Here is a 21992-nt window from a genome sequence, read left to right as displayed (position 1 = left end):
AAGAGAAAACCAACAAAACAAAAAAAAAGAGACTCTCCCCCCCCCCCGCCACCTTGTTTAGTGCCAATGTCGTGTGTTGCACTCGATCGTCTCTCTAACTGTGCATGTGCGTGGAAGTGTCCCTGTCTGAATAGCTCCAAGCTGTTAAAAATATTTTTATTCTAACTACCTATACTCCCTGTGTAACTAACTAATGCTGTTGTAGAGGTGACTTGATGAGATACAACTTAACTTCTTATCAACGTGTAGTGAATAGTGAATCTGTGACGGCAAGTGTGACTCGAAGCAGTGTCTGTTTTGCTGTGCCTTTGTACAACTCTTTGCACGAACTCCTAAAAAAGTGGCTTCTTATACGCGCAGCTTCAGTGGTGTCTGTTTTTGTGAACAAAGTTAAAAATATAGTCCAAGTCTGGCTGTTTAAAGCAAACTGTGATAAGCTCTTTTTTTTTGTATTTGTTTTTAAAGGAAAAAAAACCTGACTGGAAACAAAAAATAAACTTTCTATTGTAAGTTCTCGTGAGCTGGTTTGTACCAAATGGTGAGCTTGTCCTTCCTCTTTACCTCTCCCCCTCCCCAGACTCTGAGACTCAGGGTCTGCAGTGAGCCCCAGGGTCAGCGGAATACCTGGCCAGCTAGGGCCCGCTGGTGCAAAGGAGATAGCTAGAGTGTACCCGCCAGTGAGCTCTCTGACACTGAAACTTTCCACTGAGTATCTTCTGAATGAGAGGTAGAAATTGCAGGGAAGAAGCCCCTGTCACACAGCCTGCCTTTCATTTATCCAAATGTTTGCTACTTTTGAAAAAGAAAAGAAAAGGGGGAAAGAAAGATAGGAAAGAAAAAAAAAGAAAGAAATCATGTCCTTTGTTAAAATGCCCAACTCGGCTTCACAACATCTCTACTTCATTCTTAAACTGCTTTTGTGGTTTCAACTAGCTGGAGATACTGGTATTTCCAGGATCCCAAGCTCAAACCCTCTTAGCCATAGCCAGATCCTATCACCACCTTCCCCCACTTTACACTTAACAGATAGGACTCCTTTTGCTACAATTAATTTGCTACAAATGTAATGTTACTTACCCCCATCCTAGCTCGATTGGTTAACTCTTCCGAGCTTCGAAGAGCAACTAAAGATTTGCACATTTACTGAGTGCTTACATTGATGGCTTCCTTTAAAAGTTATAAAACAGTAAACTTTATAAGCCCCAGTTCCGGCTATATGACATTTGGGTGCCAAATGAATAGGGTTTTGTCTATGAATTAGATCGTAAAATCATCCATAGCACAGACAGATAGGCTCACTGGCTATAGAAAGTCACGTGGTGCCATTAAAGTAAGTTTTATGGTTTTGGGGAGTTGACATCCAACATTATATACCACATAACATATAATCTCACTGACTCTGGACTTCATTGGACTCTTTTGCAGGCTACATGTGGCACCTGGTCATTCAAATGGTCAATTTTAGGGGCAGAAGTGCCCAAACCACGAATTCTCAAAAGTCTCTGAAAAATGGCTCCTAGCAAGTTAAGGTAAGTTTGATTCGTGAGTCCCTTACAGTTTATTTGTACAGTGAACTAACTCTCTTTCAGTTCCTCTGTCTCTGTCTCTCTGGCTCAATAATCCTAAGGGTTGCCCCTGAATTCAAAAGAGTAGGAGGACAATTCACCCAGACTATGAATCTGCCTGCAAACTTGCTTTCCTTCCCAAACAAGAAGTGCTAACAGCAAGCTATGAAATTTTTACCAGTCCCATCCAAGTAAACCATGATAAGTGACTTTGGCAGAGATTGATTTTGAGGCCTAACTTTAATTACGTGGACTACCGCAGATGTTAATGACTTCCGCTGCTCTCTGAGTCTGGTCTCTCCAGTTTGCAAAAAGATGATTTTTGTGTGTGTGAGAATGTGCATATGTGTATAGTGTGTGTATGTGTGTGTGTGAGAGGGGGGGATCTGAAAAGCAGACTCTCAGGAAGCCCTTGTCCTGCATCTGGCTAAATCTTCTCTGAGCCCTGCTGATGGTGGGTGAGTAGGGACTGACAGCCTGGATCCTAAGGGTTCTGAACCAGGAGGGTTCAGGCTGCAAGCTTGGAAAGGAGTCTGGGCCAGGGTACTCTGCTCCAGTATGAAGGGTTGGGAAGGGCAGTGCTGACTTCCCAAGCCATCTGGTTACTGCTTTTTTGTCTGACTGGAATGTGTTTGTGTGTATGGGGGAGACTATTGAAATATTCTTCCCATTTTTGGCAGGGTCTGAATCCAAAGGGTCCTTACCCTACCAGTTTCTGTAATATTCTGGACCAAGATACTGGCTAGGAGGCAATTTAAAAGGCACTTTTCACCACTACAGGGCCACTCAACAGACTTGGATTGTAGAGACTGGAAATCATGTTATAGACAAGACAATAGAGCATCCCTGGAAATATAGACGCCAAGAGTTCTGGCCTTTGAGATCTTATCCTTTCCTCTCCCTCAACCCCCAACCCCCAACTGGGGGAGCTAGGCCTCAACTGCCTGTTTGCCTCTACATTCTTCTTATTTCAGTGGGGCTATTCTCACCAGCCTGTGATTACTCAGCAATAAACTTTATGGCCGGATTTCACTCTGGTCTTTGAATTTCCAGAGCTGAATGAAAAGGGTAAAAGAACCTTTCTTTCTTTTCTTTTTCTTCTCCTTCCCCTTCCTTCCTCTCTTTCTCTTTCTCTTTTCATTTCTCTTTCTCCTCTCTTTTTAGAATTACTATTTCAGTGCTTTTTGCTCTAAAAAGGTGATAGAACTGTCTATCTAGTTAGCAATTAGAAAAAATAGCACCTCTCCCTCCCACCTCCCATAACTCCACCCATTAAAACCTTGGATCTGGAGTTTTCGGGGAAATAATGCAATCTTCAATGTCTAACTTAAAAGTCTTTCAGGGCTCTTAGGTTTGTTTTTCCTGACACTCCATAAAGGGGAATTTAGGGAAGAAATGAGTCGTTTGTCAGTAGGAGATTTCCGCCTTTCTTTTGTTAGCCACTCACTCTGTTTGATCATGGACAATTTGCATAATCTATGATTTTGAAAACAACCATTTCCAAAATGGCACCAGTGGCTTATCCTTTAGTGGAAAAAGGATTGTACTTTTCTATTTGATCCCATCCTCCACCTACATTCACTAGCCTCCCTCTCTAGCTCGCTATATTTTCCAGGGCAAAACCTCATGAACTTTATTCGAATGTGGCCTCATCCCGAGGTAATGTGCTTGACTATATTCTGGGAGCAACAGAGTTAGCAAATAACCCCAAAGTCCCTTCCAAAGGCACAGTGGAGTTCAGCCTGACTTCTCCAGCTGGTCTCTGGAATTAAGCAAAAAAAAAAAAGCAAATATTGTCTTTCTTAATGCTCTCCTCACTTAGGATCAGGATAGCTTCCTACAAGCAATAACTTGAGAGGGCATTTTCAGTTCTTCTGAAGGGGACTCGGGATTCAGGGGGTTTGAAAACTATGCCAAACTTTATTGTATGGAGTTTATGTTTTGACAGTCAACATCGATTCAGCAGCTGCCCACAGAATCAGAGGCTTAGGGAACAAAAATTAAAGAAAAGCAAAGTTTCTAGGAAAATCCTGAATCTGTTTGGTCCTGACCAGTTCCTTTTGTTGGTTGGGGAAAACCCGAATCATGGATGTTATATTGTGTGACCCTCTAACCTGATCATCGAAATTCAAATGTCTCTACAACCTGAGAAATGGAGATTCTGTTTGGAATGTCCTTCCCTTTTTTCTTAATAAAGGGTGTGTGTGTGTGTGTGTGTGTGTATAAAATCTTAGTTCTTTGTTTTGTTACCCAAACTTCCGCCTTCATTTTTAGAAAACATTAACCCAAGGATTCATTTTAGTGTCCTTCGATTAATCTAGTTGAATGATTTCTTGGTGGCAGAAATAACAAACAGAAAGGGAAGTGGAGGGACCTTGCCATATTCTAGTGGCCTAATCACAGGAAGTGTGTAGAGACACCTATGAATAGCTAGTTATCTAGAAAGTTGTGTGCATTTAGGGTTGAGGAAAACTGACTGACAAACAGGACTTAGCCTGAGATCTGTTTCTACGAACTAACCAACAGCTCATCCGATTTCTCTGAAAGATTGGTTACAAATGTTACTGTCTTCTCTGGGTAGCAGCAGTCTTTAAATGGAATTAGAGGTGAAGATGGTCTCTTTGGTGGACACCTAGATCAACAAAGTTATATGACTTTAAAAAATTCTAAATTCAATCAGTATCGTTTTCAGATTATTTTCGGGGAACTCTCTGTCTCTCTCTGTCTCTCTGTGTCTGTCTCTTTCTCTGTCTCTCTGTCTCTGTCTCTGTCTCTCTCTGTCTCTCTGTGTCTGTCTCTATCTCTCTGTCTCTTTCTCTGTCTCTGTCTCTCTCTCTCTTCCTCTCCCCATCTCTCTGTCTGTCTCTGCTCCTGTCTTCCATTTAAATGGCTCAGAGTAAAGAACAGAGGATGATCCAGTTGTCTGGTCATTTTACCAATGAGTAATTTTTTCTTGATCCCTCCTCATTTGGATCATTTCATGAGAGGTAACTTACTTTTAAAAGCCCTCATGCTCATTGTCTTTATATTTAACCTAACCCTTCGGCAGAAGGGCATTGATGGATCTCACCCTGTAGAAGGAGAAAACAACCTAAATTTCCAGGACCCAAATTCTTTAACAATAGGAGGAATGACAGTATCCACTGAACTATAAACATATTATAGGAAGCTTCTGGTCACACTTACTTATAGGTTGTTAAGTTTTCCATGGGCTCATTTCAAAACAGCACACCAAGATTCTGACTTTTTTCCTTCTTTTCCCATGCCTCATGGTGGGTATTCTTTCAGAGAAGACAGTGTAGTATTTCCTATCAGAAAAAGCAGTTTCTACTGGTGCAGTTCAAACTAGTACCATTTCCAAATAATTAGTAATGCAGGAATATATCACACTGTGGATTATAGAGTGTTAAAGAGGAAAATAAACCTTTCAGCTTGAGTGGGCCTTAGTCTTTCATGCCTAAGCTATAGGTAATCCCTGGTTTGCCCTTTCATGAAGAGGACAATATAGACCATCTACAGGAGATTTCCTCTTGGTCAACAATGGAGCTTTCTCTAGTCACCCAGGAAAGGCCTCCCAGAGCAGACTCTTGTTCATTCTCTTCTGACATGCCTCTAGATGGTGGATCTACAGAACACCCCATTGAAAGCCACAAAGATGGGGAGCAGGGTCCCCCTTTTGGGGTTTTACACCAGGAGTCCACCTTTCTCCCTCTCTGCCTTTTCCTCTTCTTCCCTTAACGGTCTTTTCAATAATAATATTTGTTATGAAGGTTATTGGGTAATTATTGCGATTTTGTGAAACAGTCCTTGCTTGAGGTGAAGTCTGTCATCGCCAAACAAATGACAGCCAGCGAAGTTCACTGCCGGGTTAAGTAAATGCAGAAAAGATAAATCTGCACACCCTAGGAATCACCAGCAGAGCTCGCTTCAGACCAAGTTCACAGTCAACTCCTTTGCCTAGGCAAGCTTTCCCAAACAATTAGGTTTGTTGTGTCTTTATTTTTAAATAAAGGAAAAATGACGAATGGAAGTCCGGGCCACCACTTTCCCCCCATCATTTCTCTCTTTTCGCTTTTTTCAGTGTTCCCCCAACTTACCCAATATTTCCCTTGCAAATGGAATCACTAGTGCCTTGGAGTTAATCTAGTTCGTCTCAGCGTTGACGAAAGAGTTGGGAAACGGATTTGACAGCAAATACAATAATGAAAGAGAATATATATGTATGTATGTATGTGTGTATGTTTGTGTGTGTGTGTGTGTGTGTGTGTGTGTGTGTGTGTAAGTTTTCTCTCTTTCCCCAAATTTACTTTCAGAAGAGGGGGGAACAGCAGAACTTTTAAAAACAAACAGGGCTCCCTCTCGGTCCTCAAAGAAATAAGAGGCATCGCTTTTGTATATCTTTGTGGTTAGGTCGTTACAACTGCGGGTCAAAAAGTTGAGGGTCAAAAGTTTACATTGTGCACCACTCTTCGTCATCTGCCCAGACAGAGTTTGATGTCAATGTTACAGCCGAGATGCAGGCTATCAACACAAAAGATAAAATATAGCGTCGAGTTTCGCGTGTATCACGGTATGGACTCCAGGTGAACCCTGGTGCTTGAATGACCTCAATTACTGAGGAAAGAATAGAAAATTCCTCTTTTCGAGAGGAATACGCGCTATGTTTCATCTTGAATTATCGGGCCACATTCTGAGGGACTCTGTGTGCCTCGGAGGGAGCAGGTAAATAAGCGTCCTCTCCAAATCGCCTGCCAGCCTTGAAGGAAGGCTCGCCTGCCCCGGGGCTTTGTCGCGGACCAAAATGCACCCAACTCCTGGAGGTCTGATTTTATTTTATCTTTGAAAGGAGAGTAGGCACCGAATGCTTGCCTCCAACTCTCCCCCTTCCCCTCAGTGGTTTCAGAAGACAGGAAAAGGGGACAGAGAAGATAATTTTTAGAGAGTGACTTTGATTTCCTCACTTGGGGAAGGGAGAGAAAGCCCAGAATTCTTTTAGATTACAATATTTTCATTAAAAAAAAAAGCTGTCCTTCAATTCAGACTCTTCATCTGGAAAGAGGACTAAGTTGTGGAAAACAGATAAGCGGCCCCCCTCCCCCGATCCCTTAGGAAAGAAATGTCCCTTAAAGTTCTGGGTTTTCCAGACTTGATGAAAAGACCCTCTGTTGTGTTAAGATTTCCACTTCTAGGTCCCTACTATAAAGTTATTGATTGCCTTTGAATGTAAGGCAATCTCCACTCTTTACAACTATAGAAAATGTGCCATTTGGAGCAGGAGACCAGGAATCACAGTGAAACATCACTTAAAAGAAAAATATGATAGTTATGATTTCCGGGAAAATTTAAATATATATATTTGGAAGAGGAGAGGGGTAGGGAGGGACAGTGGAAGACTAGGGAAAGAAGAGAAGGGGAACAAGAATACAATGAGGACATAAAAAAAGCAAAGGAATTTCATTCATGTTCCTTAGCTGCATTTGGAAAGCTAGAAAGAAAATCCTGTTTAAATGCCACTGGACACTCAGTCTGGGGTTCTCTTTTAGGAGGAAAAGTGTCTCTAAGTTGACCTTTAGGTGCTCACTTGAGGATAACAGAAAAAAGCAAATACGAAATCTTTATCTTGCTCAAGTTGCAGCGTGGGATCTGATTATCCTGCATGTTTGTGAAGGTTCACTCAAGAAAGTCACTGTAACCACTGAGGTGGCTTACTTTCCTGAGCTAGCCATGCTCCCTGTGGATGTTTGGGGGAGCAAAGGAAATGTTTCACTAGTGGGGCCTTTCCTCATGGAGAAATTCAACACTCTCCCCTGAGCTCTGTGTCATTCTGGCGCCTGAATTTGTGGTTACGTGTGTAACTGCTAGATGGGAGAAAAGACAGGCTTACTCACACCCAAGCTGTGCATCAGCTTTCCACTTTTCCATGACCATATCTAGGTTAATGCTAGGAAGAAAATGTAAATCTACTCTCTTCCTCTCATCCCCCCAAAATTATGTGTCTTCAAGAGCACGTTTTCATTATGTTTTAGGTCAAAAGTTTGTGGCAAGCCTTAAAAAAAAAGATTTCTTCAATAATTATCAACATATTATAGGTATTCTTTAAATGAGAAACTAAAAGCAATTATAAAATTTAGATTAAATATTCTTTATTCTGAAAGTTCCCTCCTTTAAGGCGGCAGGCAGATAGATCGTTTAGATAGCCAAAATTCATTTAAATACTAATGTAAGTTACATTTGCCATGTCTGTTTTTCGGGTTTTTTTTAAAGCACTGGAAAAACAAATAGCCCTAGATAGATCTCTACTGAAGGCTTCGATATTTAAAACTGTATACCGGATGGGATTTTCTGTGTTTTAGGATGGTGTGAATAACCAATCTCAAAATGTCACTCCCTGGTTTTGGCACCCGAAAGCTCCATGGGCTCCTTAACCAGTATCCAGTACTAAACAGAGTCGGGGGGGGGGACTGGAAGAGGGATCTTGGTTCCAAAGGAACAAAGGACAAATACAGTCGGTCCATTCCATAACGTTTACACTTCCCTGTGATCCCCCCCACCCCGCCTTGGTTTTCCCTCCGAAGGAGTGACCTGGGCAAAGCACCCAGCTATCTAAAAGACACTGTATAGACCTTTGAGAACAGCTAAGTCCAAGGCCGAGGTGAACTTCAGGTCAGCGCGTCTAACAAATATGAAAATGTCGGCTAGTGAAGGGCGCGCCTTGTTATTTAACAAAGACTGTCAATGTGTGAGATTAATAAGAAACAAAATGCACACGGTGTCACTTTTCGGTCACTTTGAAAGTTGGGACAGGGTTGTATTCAGGAGGAAAGGCTGATCCAAATATATTCAAAATGATTCAAATCAGATTCAAACTAGATTAAAAATGCAGTTCTCCTTTCCCTCCCTCTCTCCATCCTCTGCCTATTTCCCCTCTCTTCCTCTGCCTGTTTCCTTCCTTGCTGCTTCTTTCCTTTCTTCCCTTTCTCTCTCTTTCACTCCCCCCTTCCTAACTCCCCCCCCCATTTACGGTGTTTAGATTCAGTGAAAAGTTATTTTACTTAATGGGATTTAAAGAAATCTTTTGTTGTACATATATTTTATCTGAGCATATGGAATGAGCAGATGTGCTTACATGATTTACAAAGAAGGGGAAAATCCCTTTTCACTACTGGAATTGGATCCAGTTGGTATATGAAGATTAGACCTCTCCATTTCTGCTTCATTGCATTGAATTCCATTCTCTTCTCAGGAGAGATACGGCTGGTAAATTTTTGGTTGTTTTATTAGTTGGGTTAGCGTCTTCCCAGGTTTGCTATGGTATCACATTTCTTGGGATAAAAGGTGTTTTAATTTTTAGAATATAGATCTCTGTGATTTAATTTGGTTGAATGATGCTCTGTTTTGCAAAGGGAGGTTCTGGTCGGATCAGAAGAGGTACCGAGGTTGTTTATTGCAGCCATAAATCTCGCTTTAAAATGTCAAAATGTCGGTGTCTGAGATAACACTTGGTGGTCTTGGCCGAGTTTTTGTTTATGATAGCAAACCACTAAGACAAGTTACAGGCCTTAGGAGATCCCGAAGAAACCCATCTCCACCAAGTAACAGAGCCACGTGAATAACAGACTTCAGCTCGCCAGTTTAGGCCGACTAGACACAAAACAGCTCTGCTTTCTTTTTAACCTCTAAAAATAGCAACATCGTAGAAAGCTCTGCAGTTAAACAACACGAAATTTGCGTTTTAATACCGGTAAATCATAGTAAACAGACATAGAAAAGGCCTAAGAAGGCAGGGTTGATGACAAGAGGAAAGATGCGAGATTTCGTGGTGTATTTCTGGAGGATGGACTCTGCGATTCTGTTTACCGGGTTGCCTGCCTTTCACTGCTAGAGGCCATCACCAAGGACACAGACCGGCTTTTTTGAGAGCTTGTGGGGAACTCTGTAAATATTTGATTAGGTGTTATTTTATACATTTATACATATATACATACACGTGTGTATATGTATACACGTGAGTGATTAATTCCCTTGGGTTTTATTTTAAATGGTCCATGAGCCCGGTGCAAGCAAGGCTGTATTCTTGTTTATTTCTCTGTGCTTTTCCTGGTTGCCTACTCAAAGCCCGAAGTAGAAAATAGCTTCAAAACCTCTTTTTTTTTTTTTAAAGATCTGGGAGATCCTAGAGAGAAAGCCAAAAAGATCTCTTTCTTTAGCCTCTTTTCCTAAATTAGTTTATAGACTAGTTGGATATAATAGATTTTATGTGGCTAAGCATTAAACGACTATCCGTCAAATGGATTTATTTCAACATTCGGTAACTCATGTGCGTAACTGATATAAATGGACAGAGAAATGACATTCCTTCTGAAGTGTCGCTGGGCTTTAGGCTATAACTTTCTCTGTCTACCTTGGCAACCCAGGCGGGGAGGCAGCTTTTCTTTGAGAAACCCAATTAAGGTATCCCTTCCGGAAAATCCTGTCTTTGTAGATGACCGTTTGTTCTCGATTTCTGGGGGGGATCGAATGGTCTGCCTGGATGGTTAGGCAGGCAGGTGAAGAGAGGAGGAGGAGAAGAGGAAGGGAGAGGGGAGATGAAATGTAGAGAGGAGGAGGGAGAGGAAAGGAGAGAAGAGGAGGGGAGAAGAAAGAAAGGAAGGGAAAGTGAGAGGAGAGAAGGGGAGAGGAGGAAGGAGGAGAGGAGAGGAGAGGAGAGGAGAGGAGAGGAGAGGAGAGGAGAGAAGAGAAGAGAGGAGAAGAGAGGAGGGAGGAGAGGAAGAGAAAGCAAGGTGTATGCCTGACCCAGAGAAGGAAAGAGAAAGTAAACACAAACACATGGATAAATGCAGCTTTACTATTTACTTCCAAGATCAACACTGGGTGGAATTAATAAGTAATTTATTTGTTAATAGTGCGGTAATTAGTTTAACCATCAAATTTCAATTACCCTGTGGCAGGCTTCAGCCTCTCCCCCCCGATCCCGTACCCTGCTTAAGGCACACGTCAATTCTTAGCCTGACCTGCAGATAAGAGTCCAGCCCGCCTGCCTTGTCCTCCCGGCTTTCAGAAGGGAAGGCAGTGATTTTCAGGGATGGGGGCTGTCCGCTGTTCTTCCACGCGGGCCTCCAGTGGAGGGATCCCTCCTGTTTCTTCCATTCGCTGCCCAAACCCACACAGACACAGTCACACACAGGAAGCCCTGTCCTCAGTGGGCTGAGGTCATTCTCCAGCCCCAGCCCCAGATTCCCCTCCTCTCTCAGCCTAGGCTCCCTCTGGCTCCATCTCATGCCTAGGGAAGGACAAAGATGACTCAGGGAGATGGGGTCAGAGGCCCAGGTGAGACTTCAGGTGCTAGGACCCATGTGGGGGAAAGGGACACCAGGACCTGGGGGAGGACAGTAAGGGACACCCACGTGTATGGAAGGATAAAGGGCTGTGAGGAACCTAAAAGGGGAGGGGGTGGCGACCCGCTCCTCTGTGGACAGGGGAAGGGCTCGAGGACCTCGGTGTGTGTGGGTGTGGTGGGTGAGGAGGACCTTTGTGTGAGGAGGGGCGAGGGGCTAGGGACTGGATGGGAAAGAAAGGTTGGACTCGCGTGGTGGGGAAGGGGTGAGGGAACTCTGCTTATGGGGGGGAGAGGGCGTGAGAAACTGCTTGGGGAGGAAGAGGGGAGGTAGGACGTCTGTGCATGGGGGCCGGGGGCAGCAGGGGACGTTGGCTGGGGGAGGGGCGCGATGACTTGGGGGCTGAGGGAAAGGGACCGGTTTTGGGGGGCGGGGGACAGGACGAGGCAGAGCGCTCTGACCTGGTCGCGGCCCCCCACCTCCAGACCGAGGACGCATCCATTCCTCTCCCTTCCTCCACAGAATCGCGCGGGGCGAGGACGCCTGCTGACCGCCCACCCTCCCCCGCCTCCTCTCCCTCCCCCAAGCTTAAGACACGGGCATCCATCATCCAACCCCGAGTTTCCTGATCCGGGGCCCGCGCGCGCCGCGCCTCCATTGGCCAGCAGCGGGTCACGTGCAGGGAGGGCGGGGGGGGGCGAAGGTGCGGAGGGAGAGGGTTGGGGGAGGGGACGGGGCCCGAACTTTGTCCTCAGCAGCCGCGCAAGGGGAGGGGCAGGGGCAGGGGGAGGGTGCGGGAAGGGGGAGGAGAGGCATTTGGGGGACTGGGGAGGGAGAAGAGAGGAAAGGGGAGGAGGAGGGGGGCCGAGGGAGGATGGGGAGCGAGGCAGGAGGGGGAGGGGCCTCGGAGAGCCCAGAAAAACGACAACGCGAGAAAAATTAGTATTTTTGCACTTCACAAATTAATGACCATGAGCTCGTTTTTGATAAACTCCAACTACATCGAGCCCAAGTTCCCGCCCTGCGAGGAGTTCGGGGCGCCCGGCGGCCCCGACGGGGGAGGCTACCCCCCGGCCCCGCAGCCCCCGCAGCCCCCGCCGTCCCCGCACCTGCAGCCGCCCCCGGGGGCCGGCCGCTCGCCCCCGGGCTACTACCGCCCGCCGCGGCCCGGGCCGGAGTCGGGGTACCCGGCGCCCGCGCCCCCCACCGCCCTCTACCCCGCACCCCCGCCGCCGCCGCCGCCGCCCGCTACCCGTATGGCTACGGCCGCGCCAGCCCGGGCCGGCCTCGGCACGAGCAGCCCCCGCCCCCGCCGCCCCCTGCCCGGGGTCCCGCGGCCGTCCCTCCCCCGCCGCTCCCGCCGCCCCCGCCGGACAGAGCCTGCTTGTGACCGGTCACGTCCTGCAGCCCCCTCAGCCGCAGCCGCACCCCGCGCCCCCTCCGCCCCCACCTCCCCCGGCGCTCTCCCGCCGCAGCGAGGCTGCCCCAGCCGCCGCGGGAAGCCCCCCAGGGTGCCCCCTGCTCCTGGCGGACAAGAGCCTGTGCGGCCTCAAGGGCGGCAAGGAGCCCGTCGTGTACCCCTGGATGAAAAAGATCCATGTCAGCACCGGTGAGCGACGCCTGGACCGCAGCGAGGGCGGGGGGAGCGAGGGCCTGGGGGAGCCTAGGGCAGGAGGGGGGACCTGCTGCCCTGGCAGCGGAGGGGGGGTTCACTGTGTGTGTGTGCCATCTAATCAAAACGTGAGAAACCTTTTGTATCCGGGGTCCCTTTATCGGGAGATTTACGAGACGCCAAACTGTTAGGGCAGTAATTATAGCCCCCATAAATTGAATTGCCCTGGCAGCGGCTCTGGGCCATGTGTCTTTGAAGCTTTTCTTCAGCCCCAATGCCCAGCACCATTTTTTATGGCTCTCGCTTGTTTTCCGTTGTCAATAGCCTGTGAAACATTTTCTTTGCCGTATGTATTCTTACATGAACTTGGTGTCAGGTTATTATATAATGATCTTGTCCAATTGCTTCCCCCCCTTCTGTTCTTCCTCTTCCTCCTTCTCCTCTTCTTCCTCCTCCGCCTTCTCCTGGGCCCTGCACGTTCAGTCAACCCCAATTACAATGGAGGGGAACCCAAACGCTCCCGAACCGCCTACACCAGGCAGCAGGTCTTGGAGCTGGAGAAGGAGTTTCATTTTAACCGTTACCTGACCCGGCGGCGTCGCATCGAGATCGCTCACACGCTCTGCCTCTCCGAGCGCCAGGTCAAGATCTGGTTCCAAAACCGGAGGATGAAGTGGAAGAAGGACCACAAACTGCCCAACACCAAGATGCGCTCCTCGGCCCCGGCCTCGGGGAGCCAACCCTCCAAGGCACAGACTCAGGGCCCGAATCTTCACCCTCGTCACCAGCCAGGTGCCTCTGCACCCAACTCTTCTACGCTCTAATCGTCCACATCCCCAGATCGATTTTATTCCCCCTCTGCTTCTTCCTTTCTTCTTCTGCCCCTCTTTCTCTCCCCCCCCCCCCCGCCCCGGCCTGGACCAAAAATAAACACCAACACAACACTCAACTGCTTTGTAAATAACGAAGATGAGAAAGAGAGAAGACACGATCTCTGTGTGGCAGAGGACAGGTTGTCATCCGGATCTGGACCACTAGATCAGGCACAGGCTGGCCAGCCTACCAGTGGGATTGTTTATTTATGGAAATGCTCACAGAGCTGGGATGGGAAGTTCGGTACCTAACTAAGAAGGACTCCTTTGTATGCTGTATTTTTTAAATGGCTAAAATAAACCGTCCCATCCAGTGGTGACTTGAGTTGTGCAGTTCTCGGGAAATGTCCATCTACATCTAGTGCAAACAAAAGAACCAGGCCCCTCCTCCCTCCTATCTTGTATCCCCCCCCCTCCCAAGCAGCTTGCAAAAACTGATACTGAACAGAAAAGAGAAGAGGACATTTGGAATGTCCTAAGGTTATTTAACTGGTCTCCAGGTGTATAGTCCCTGATGATATTTGTGACATATTAGTTTCTCTTTATCTCATTTATTTAAAATATTGTTAGAGGTTTATTGTTGTCTTACTCTCTGGCCCAGTTCTAACTGGCAAGAGGGGGCCCATTTAGATCCACATGAGACTGTAAATTGTGGGTTTTGGTGTAACTGTATATAGAGCCAAGTGCTGAGAATAAATCTTGTAAAACAACAACAAACCATGATATTAAAAGCTTAAAACAACTGGTTCTCGTGTTTCCTAAACTTTCTGATGAAGAAGACACCTCCTCGAATCGGGAGGAGCAACTAGTTTGAAAAAAGAAGGGGGTCTTCTGTCTAATGTAATGGTGGTCCCCCAAATCGTTTGTGCTAAGTCTCCGACTTGATCGAGAGATAGAAAGAGACAGACAGCAGAGAAGCAGAGACAGAAAGAGACATACTAAGAGAGAAACAGAGACAGACAAGAGAGAAAGAGGGAGGGAGGGAGAGAGAGAGAGAGAGAGAGAGAGAGAGAGAGAGAAGAGAGAGAGAGAGAGAGAGAGAGAGAGAAACCCTGAGCCTTTGCTCTCTGGCTAGCCTGAAGGATTGCAAAGTTGAAAGGAAAAAGGAGGGTGTTAAACCTTGCTGTATACATGCCTGTTCTTTGGCATAGGGTTAATTCTTTTCTGTGGCCATAGGGCTAGGTATAGAAAAGGGCTTATGGCTCCCAGCAGCTGTTTTGCCCTGGCCTAACCACACACGACCATAACGACACTTGAAAGTAAGTGGTCATTTTGATATTTATTGCCATACAAAGGTTTTCTTGATAGTCAGGATGGAGGAGGGAGGGAGGCTGGCCCTTTTTAAAGATTCTGTGAGCTAAATACTGATTTATGATTTTTGGAGGAAGAGGGGGTGGTTTGAAAAAGAGTTAGATTAAATTCTCCAGTATGTGTGCCTCAAAAGTTTTGGCCCAGAAGAATGTGCAGATGATGTCATAAAGAGGTTGCTATCTCAATAGTAGTCAGCCACCAAGATTGTGAGAGTCCCGGGTGCCACTTTTGATTTTGGGGAGCTTCACCTCATTTCACTGCCTGCAGTTCGAAACAATTAGAATACTACATAGAAAAAAGAAGGGGGTGGGTGGGGACGAACCATCCAACCTGGCGAGCAATCCCTGGTTCATCTTCCTTATGCCTAAGACTTGTTCCATGGATATAGTGAATAACTCCCTCTGCAATATGAAAGGGAAAGGACATTAGCACCAGAGTATCAGAATTCATTGCGTGTTCAATGAGTGATAGACTTTTAATGAAAAATTTTGAGCAAAGCTGGGGGTGGTGGTGGTAGAAAACCTCTTCAGAATTAGACCAGAGGCATTTTTAAGACACTCGCCCATCAGTAGTTAAAACACTTAACTAGTAAGCGGGAAAGCTATGTTTCTTTTTCATGCTGCCATTTGTTAAAGGCAGATTCTGCCAGCTCTTTAATTATGAACGAAATAGATCTGAGAATGAGACAACAGTCCCATTGCTCAGAGCAGATTCCATTTCTCTGCCATTAAAAAAAATGTCTTGCCACTAAAAATTGGGGAGGAACAAATCAACACGTTCAGAAGTCATCCAAAGTCCTGAAGTGAACCGTGTTTTATAAGATGTGAACAGGAGGCTCTGGGTTGCTCTAAACCTGGGGCTTAAACTTATTATTCCCCTCCCCCAACTTGTAAAACGAAATTAAATCACGCTGAAAATAGCAATTTTGCTGAGAATCATTAATCACTTCATACAATAAATACTTCTTTGTAATTCAACAGCAATTCTGAAAGGCATTCTCCTGGAAAAGTCTGTGGAGGAGCAAAGGATGTCCCCGGAAAAAATGTGGTCATATATAAAGATGGAAAATCTTGATTGTCTCCAAAAAAATGCAGACTCTCGGTGGAAACGAAGTGCTGGCTGCAAAGTCTCATATGGCAGATTATCATCATATAAGGTAAATGGTCATATTTACCTTTTGTGTTCTGAGGCTGGGAGGTGGCTAGAAATTATCTGGGGTGTGTGTGTGTGTGTGTGTGTGTGTGTGTGTGTGTGTGTGTGTGTGGTGTGGTGTGTTTTGGGGGACTCTTTGGTGGAATATCTAACTACACCCTGAAAATGAGGTGGAGTGTTGAGACTATTTTTAAAGATAAGGACTTTGAGCTGAAATGCCTGGATAATTAAGTTCAACGAGGACTTTTTAAAAATTCGAATTGCCTGAATAATGATCTATATTCGACACTTCTCTCAAGCCCGTTGTAGACCTGGTCCTTCGAACCAGAATGTTACAACAACTTAGGAAATTTCTCTTTGAGGTTTAAGCCTTTGCATTGTCCTTCTTTTGCTAGGGCAACCATAAGAGGTCACTGAAAGGACAAATTTTCTATCCCATTAATTGTTTTTTTTAGAGAAGCCCATTGGCCCAGGGGACCCTTGACCTTTAAAGATAGTATTCTATGTAAACCCTAGAGCTCTCTTCTCCCTCCAAATATCCTCAGAGTCTCTCTGTGTCGCTCTGGTTCTGTCTCTGTCTCTCTGTCTTTGTCTGTACACACACACACACACACACACACACACACACACACACACACACTCATCTGCTTTAGTCACAGAGGAAGCCATAGAACACCAGAGCTAAAACTTTTGTCAGCATCTGAAATCAACCTAAATCGGTTCGGAGACACTTTAATTGTCACAGTGTGAAGCAAGTGCTTAACACTCTCCCCCCTGAAGGAAAATGGCAGCTTGCAAGCTCTCTTTCCTAGTTTTTGCTGAAATCTATGATATACCCGGTGTTTTATTACAGTAGGAATTCAGCTGTGACAGGCAGAGTACAGTACTTAATACCCAGAATAGAGCTCCATGGGCAGATTACCTAGATATATTACAGTTGGGGTGGGTGAAGTGAGCCCTGTACATAGCATCCTGAATTTTATACATGGGGAGCTCCTGGGGGTTTTCTTCATTCTTGCTACCTCAAGCCTCCTTCATAGTTCAGGCCTGTCTCACCCCCTTTCCTTCTTACTCTCCCTCCCCTTGAAACTTCAGAGCTGTTTTTTACCCTTCAGTCCTTGTATCATTTCATTCCAGTAATTACAATGAGGAAACAGATATGATTCAATTTAAAATATAATTATAAAGGAACCTTTGAAGGATCAATAAAGAAAATAGGGACCTCAAGTTTCCTGTGGAAAGGAGTGGACTCTATTGAGTCAGTGGATTTGCTCTTCCTGATCCCATCATGATCTTTTTGGTAGATATTTTTTAAAAATTTAAAACACTATACACACACACACACACACACACACACACACACACACACACACACACACGAAGGCCTAATCCCCTCCCCCCAATTACTATTGTTCTAAAAACAATTACACCAGCCATTTTGATAAATTTCTGGTCTTCCAGCACTTGGATATTGGGGGAGATATATGATTTCTTGTTCCTTCGGAATACAAGGCAGATTATTTTATGGTGGCTTGAGACTTATTCCAGCAGCTAGCCATACTCTATAGGGCTGGAAGATGTTATGGGGAGCTCAGAGCAAATGTATCAAATGCATGACATGGCTCTCATTCTGCAACTAAGAGAAAAAGAGGGTGAGGCAAGAGTCACTCTACAGCTGGAGAGCCACATAACAATAAACTCAGCTCATGTCCAGCCTTCAAATTAATGGCTAATTTTACCCCTGCCCCCATTTTATTGGCATTAATAACAGCCTGAAAAGAAGTCACTACTGACTTCTGCATCTCTCTGTATAGGTGTGATGTGTCTATAGAAGCACACCTCTCTACACACGTGTCCTTTGTCTGCCAGCACACAAGTATGTCAGCATGTGTATGTATATGTCTGGCCTATTTGTACAGAAATCTACATTCAAAATGGTCAGGTCCTGGAGAATTGTTCTTTACAGGCACCAAGGCAGCTAAGCCAAGTAACAACATAATGTGACCATTCTGGGCACTCTGGACCCAAAGGTTCCTGGATGGAGATCATATATAGGAGGCAACCTAAGGAGCCTGAACTGTTAAGGCAGCAGCTTCTTACCCAGAATCTCCATCAGGATTCAAAGGACTCAGACTGCACCTAAGAAGGCAGCTCTCTGATTATAGCTGATTGCTCACTCAAGACAGACCGGGGGAAAGTTGCTCTAAGTCCCAGATATTGGGGGGCTGCCTAAGAAAGCAAAAATGAAAGCCCTGTGCTCACAGAGAAAGGTGTTGCCTGTGTTCTGGGGGTGATATTGAAATGGTAAGCTTTGGAGTGTCACGTGACTCATTAAATAATTAAAGCAGACAGGCAAGAATGGATCTGTGGTCGTCGGTATCTCACTCACTAGGAATGATACTCTCAGAAGTGAAACTTCCTAGATGACAGATTTCCAAATATATATTTTAAATTCACACTCAGATTTATCTGGAAAGACTTTAAACTCTTTAAGAGGGGGCAATAGGGATTCCGCCGGTGAGTATGGAGGGATGAAGCTGGCTTCGTTCTCATTTGACCATTCTGAGGATATTTTCCAGTGGATCAGATGAGGAAGTAGCAGATCATGGGTGGATGGGAGTGGGGGTGGGGGGCAGGATCAGTTCTTTGGCTTTGGGTGTCTCGTGCTGGTCACATTCTCCCTTTTATATTGGAATGGGCTCATTACTTTTGGTAATGTTCTGATTTACTCTGTGGACCACTGGCTGCCACAGAGCAGAAGCAAAGCTTTGTCCTGTTTTCCTGGAGCTAATAAATCACAGCCCACAGGAGCAGGGCCAAAAAATAAAGCCAATTCCTAAATCCGAGGGCTTGGGTCAAGGGGAGGAGAGAAGAGGAGAGGGGGGGAGGAGAGAGAGACAGAGAGAGAGAGAGAGAGAGAGAGAGAGAAGAGAGGAGAGAGAAGAGAGAGAGAGAGAGAGAGAGAGAGAGAGAGAGAACGAGAACGGCCATTGTAAGGGGCGAATTTCTTCCAGATTCATTCTTTAACGGGCACGATTTATGCTTGTACCAAGCTGGGGCACCCACGGTGTGCATTGAGCTTCCTTGGGTAACAAAGTAACAGCAATAATCATAATAATAATCATTATCTTGGTCATCCGTCTCATAAATGGCATGACAAATGGCGACTTAGCAGTTCCTTTTTGAGAGAAGTTGTGTTGAAAGTCCTGAGTGGAAGCGTTAGACAATGAGTGGTGCGTGTGGCTACATAAGTAGGCAGAAGTGGCTTTCCAAGATGCAAATGGCATATTTAAAGGAGGAGGAAAAGACTGCCAATACAGTATATTGCCATTTGTAACCGAGTATTGATTACAGGTCAAAAGAGATCCAAGAGTGGATAGGGAGGGAAGCAGGAGGCTGCTTTGGAAATAGGGAGAAGCGAGTGGAGAAGAGGGGTAAGGCGGGGTGGGGGGACGATAGCAAGGCACAAGTCGAATGCTGGCTCCATCCACTTACTGAGCAGACTAAACGCCTTGGGAAGGCAACTTTCACATTTCAATATTGCTGAGCAGCCAGCAGCCAGTGGGAGCGCCGGACACATTCTCCTCGGGCTGAGGTGGGGTGGGGATGAGGGACGCACTGAAAGCTGGAAAAAAAGAGGAACGTTGGAACTCTGAAGCCACACAATGAAAGTTTCTTCCCGAGAAGTACTCTCAAGACGGACTTCAGAGCTTTCCAAGGCATGAGCTGGAAGATCCCACCACTCCTTTCCCCCTTCTTGCCCCCCATCAAAGTTGCATGATAACAACATTGCCCTTTGCGGGCCAGGCAGAAATTCAGGGGTGCAGCTTCGTTGCAAATAATGCATGCATCTGGTTTGCTCTGCAAGCAGAGAGATGGATCCAAATAGCTCCCTCATTGGCGTCTTGCAATACTATTTTTCCAAGTGGCCGCTTCGGGTTTCCCAGTTTCCAGCAGAAGTTCTTCTAAACTCTGAAAGGTCCAGCACAGCTGGGCCCTCTTGTCAGGCCACAATAACGTTTGGCATAGAGATGAAGAAGGCCGGGTTTGAATAAAACAGAAGACAAAAACTCCGGCTCACAATGCTGTGCCCGGCTTGTAGACTGGAGCCCCAGTCTGAAACTTCTCCAACGACCAGGGAGGTTTCGAGTGTCTACTTGCTCAAACTCTCCCCACCCCCAAAGAAAACCCCAAGGCTAGCCTTTGTTAACAAAAGAAAATAAAGCATACTTTCATATCTCAGAATTTAGGGGGGAGAGAAGAGGGCATAGCCCAGACTGGCTGAGAGCAGAGAATTCTCTTTTCTATGCCCATTTTTCTTGCCCTTTCCCATTCCAACCCTGCCCCCAAGAAAGAAAGAAAAAAAAAGAGGAGAATGGGTGTGGAGCTAGGAAATATTTTTATTTAATTTTTAAAAAGAATTAAATGATCAGATATGTAGGCTAGATCCTTTCGGGTGATCAAAGTGGATCGGGGAAGAAACTCTGGTGACTTTGTGTTTGTGAGCTCATCATGTACTGAAGGAAGATCTTGCACTGCACATCTCTCATTCCCCCGACTCTCCTCTTTCCTCCCAGCCACGATTGACCCACTGCTGTCTGTTTGTCTGCAGAACTGCCTGGGCACCGGAAAAGATGACTGACTGAGCGCTTGGGGCAGGAAGCCATTCCATGATATGACTCAAATCTGAAGAGGTAAGAGGGGTCCACATGCCTAACTTCCGTGGTGTGTCCTGAAATGGGGTTGGCATGGCCTTTCCATGATGGGGGGGGGAGGAAGCATCGTTTCCCCCCTCCTGCTTGAGAGGGGAAGGGAGGAGTTCTGATCAATTTTTAACCCAGTTGGAATTTTCTGGTCAGCTTGTATTCAGCGCTCATTTCCAGCGAATGCTGGGTCTAGACAGAGAAAGAATGTCTAGGAATAGGAGCTGTATCTAGAGGGGCATTTAGATTATGGGGTGGCTAAAAATCTTGGGAATGAATGGCGTGGTATGGTGTGGTGTGGTTAGCTAGCGCCTTGTCGGTTTCCTTCTTCCAACTAGCTTCAAACAGACCTCCACTTGGACTATAAGGATTTCCAACCAGTGAGGACAATGAAAACAACTGGGGCTTTTTTGGGGGAGGTGGTGGTGCTGGAAATGGGTGGTGTTGGAGGTGGAGGGGGGTGGACTGCTTTCTGGGATGCTTTTTTGCAGACCCTTAGAAGGGAGGTTAGGGGTTGGAAAAAATCAGAGCCATGATTCAGTTTTAAGGAAACTGGCCTCAATGCTCCTGCCTTTTCCCAGGTTTTTTTTTTCCTTCTTAGACTCAGAGATAAGTGTACTCACCGGCATATATGTCTAGGATTTTTCAGCTGTGTATATGTGATCTCTGTTTTTTGCCTGGAGTAGACAGAAAGTCGCATTGGCTAAGACAATGCAGTGGTTTTCATTGCTTTTAGGATTTTCTTTTCATATTTAAGGGAAGGGGAAAACTCTCTGGAATCCTTTCAAGTTCTTGCAGAAGTTGTTTGGGATGCAGGAAGGCAATTAGTGTGGTTTATTACCTTGTAAAAGGGTCATAAATTAAGGGCCTATGGGGGGTGTCTATTGGATGACTGGGGTAGCCCTCAGAACCCTCTCTTTGCATGGAGCTGCTGCTGAACACGAAATGATTTCTTTGTTCTTTGGAGGATTGCTCCTTTTAAACTAGGCACAAACAGGGAGTTTCAGAAAAGTCAGCTCATCTGTGTATTTTCCAGGCCTAAATCTTCTCTAATTTCCCCCCCCATCAGTTTGTGACTTCTTTGCAATTCATGATGAGTCAGTCTCTGTGATGATATGATTGTATTCTAAGTTTGATTTGTGTCAGGTAAAAAGTGAAGCTCGGTAGGCTACCTAAATGTCACTTTTATCAGCTACTCTGTGTGGTGTGCCTGCACCAAAATGTACTTAGTGTATCTGTTACCAGCAGCCTTCCCATTGTAATGTTCTCATTGTATCAGGAAACAGCTTCAGGAATCTACTGTACCCTTCAGCACCCAGAAAATTTAGAGTCCAAATGCATTGCAGATGTGCTTGCAAAACCAGCCCTAATAAATAATGGTGGTTCTCTCCCCCCTCTAAGGAGAACAGGAGAGACTTCTTTACCTGGGGCTTAGGGAGAGA

The 21992-nt window shown here is 45.7% G+C and overlaps 3 protein-coding genes and 1 long non-coding RNA gene across 4 annotated transcripts in view; 3 read left to right on the top strand and 1 right to left on the bottom strand.

The window, feature by feature from the left end:
- The window catches only part of HOXA5 (homeobox A5), a 12358-nt gene extending 11848 nt beyond the window's left edge, over nucleotides 1–510 (top strand). Inside the window, exon 3 of the transcript XR_013485248.1 lies at nucleotides 466–510. The gene's annotated coding sequence lies outside the window, so the exon portion shown is untranslated. The remainder of the gene's footprint in view (nucleotides 1–465) is intronic.
- Nucleotides 1–21992, top strand: part of HOXA3 (homeobox A3) — a 48883-nt gene that overhangs the window by 11853 nt on the left and 15038 nt on the right. Inside the window, exons 2-4 of the mRNA XM_078151017.1 lie at nucleotides 1426–1529; nucleotides 15676–15851; nucleotides 20460–20541. The gene's annotated coding sequence lies outside the window, so the exon portion shown is untranslated. The remainder of the gene's footprint in view (nucleotides 1–1425; nucleotides 1530–15675; nucleotides 15852–20459; nucleotides 20542–21992) is intronic.
- Nucleotides 10438–11471, bottom strand: LOC144456281 (uncharacterized). The gene is made up of 2 exons (XR_013485240.1): nucleotides 11362–11471; nucleotides 10438–10845 (listed from the first exon to the last, which is right to left on the bottom strand). It is a non-coding gene; the product is annotated as an uncharacterized LOC144456281 (long non-coding RNA).
- On the top strand, nucleotides 11748–14126 carry HOXA4 (homeobox A4). Its single transcript, XM_078151035.1, is given in 4 exon segments — nucleotides 11748–12132; nucleotides 12135–12257; nucleotides 12260–12509; nucleotides 12996–14126. Coding segments are annotated over 4 exon segments (981 nt in total). The 5' UTR covers nucleotides 11748–11865; the 3' UTR covers nucleotides 13337–14126.

This window comes from Phascolarctos cinereus, unplaced genomic scaffold (genome assembly GCF_003287225.1).
Source record: "Phascolarctos cinereus isolate Bilbo 61053 unplaced genomic scaffold, phaCin_HiC Scaffold_1;HRSCAF=81, whole genome shotgun sequence".
Lineage (NCBI taxonomy): Eukaryota > Metazoa > Chordata > Mammalia > Diprotodontia > Phascolarctidae > Phascolarctos > Phascolarctos cinereus.
Note: the sequence above shows the minus strand (reverse complement) of the source record. Positions and strands in the feature narration are given on the sequence as shown.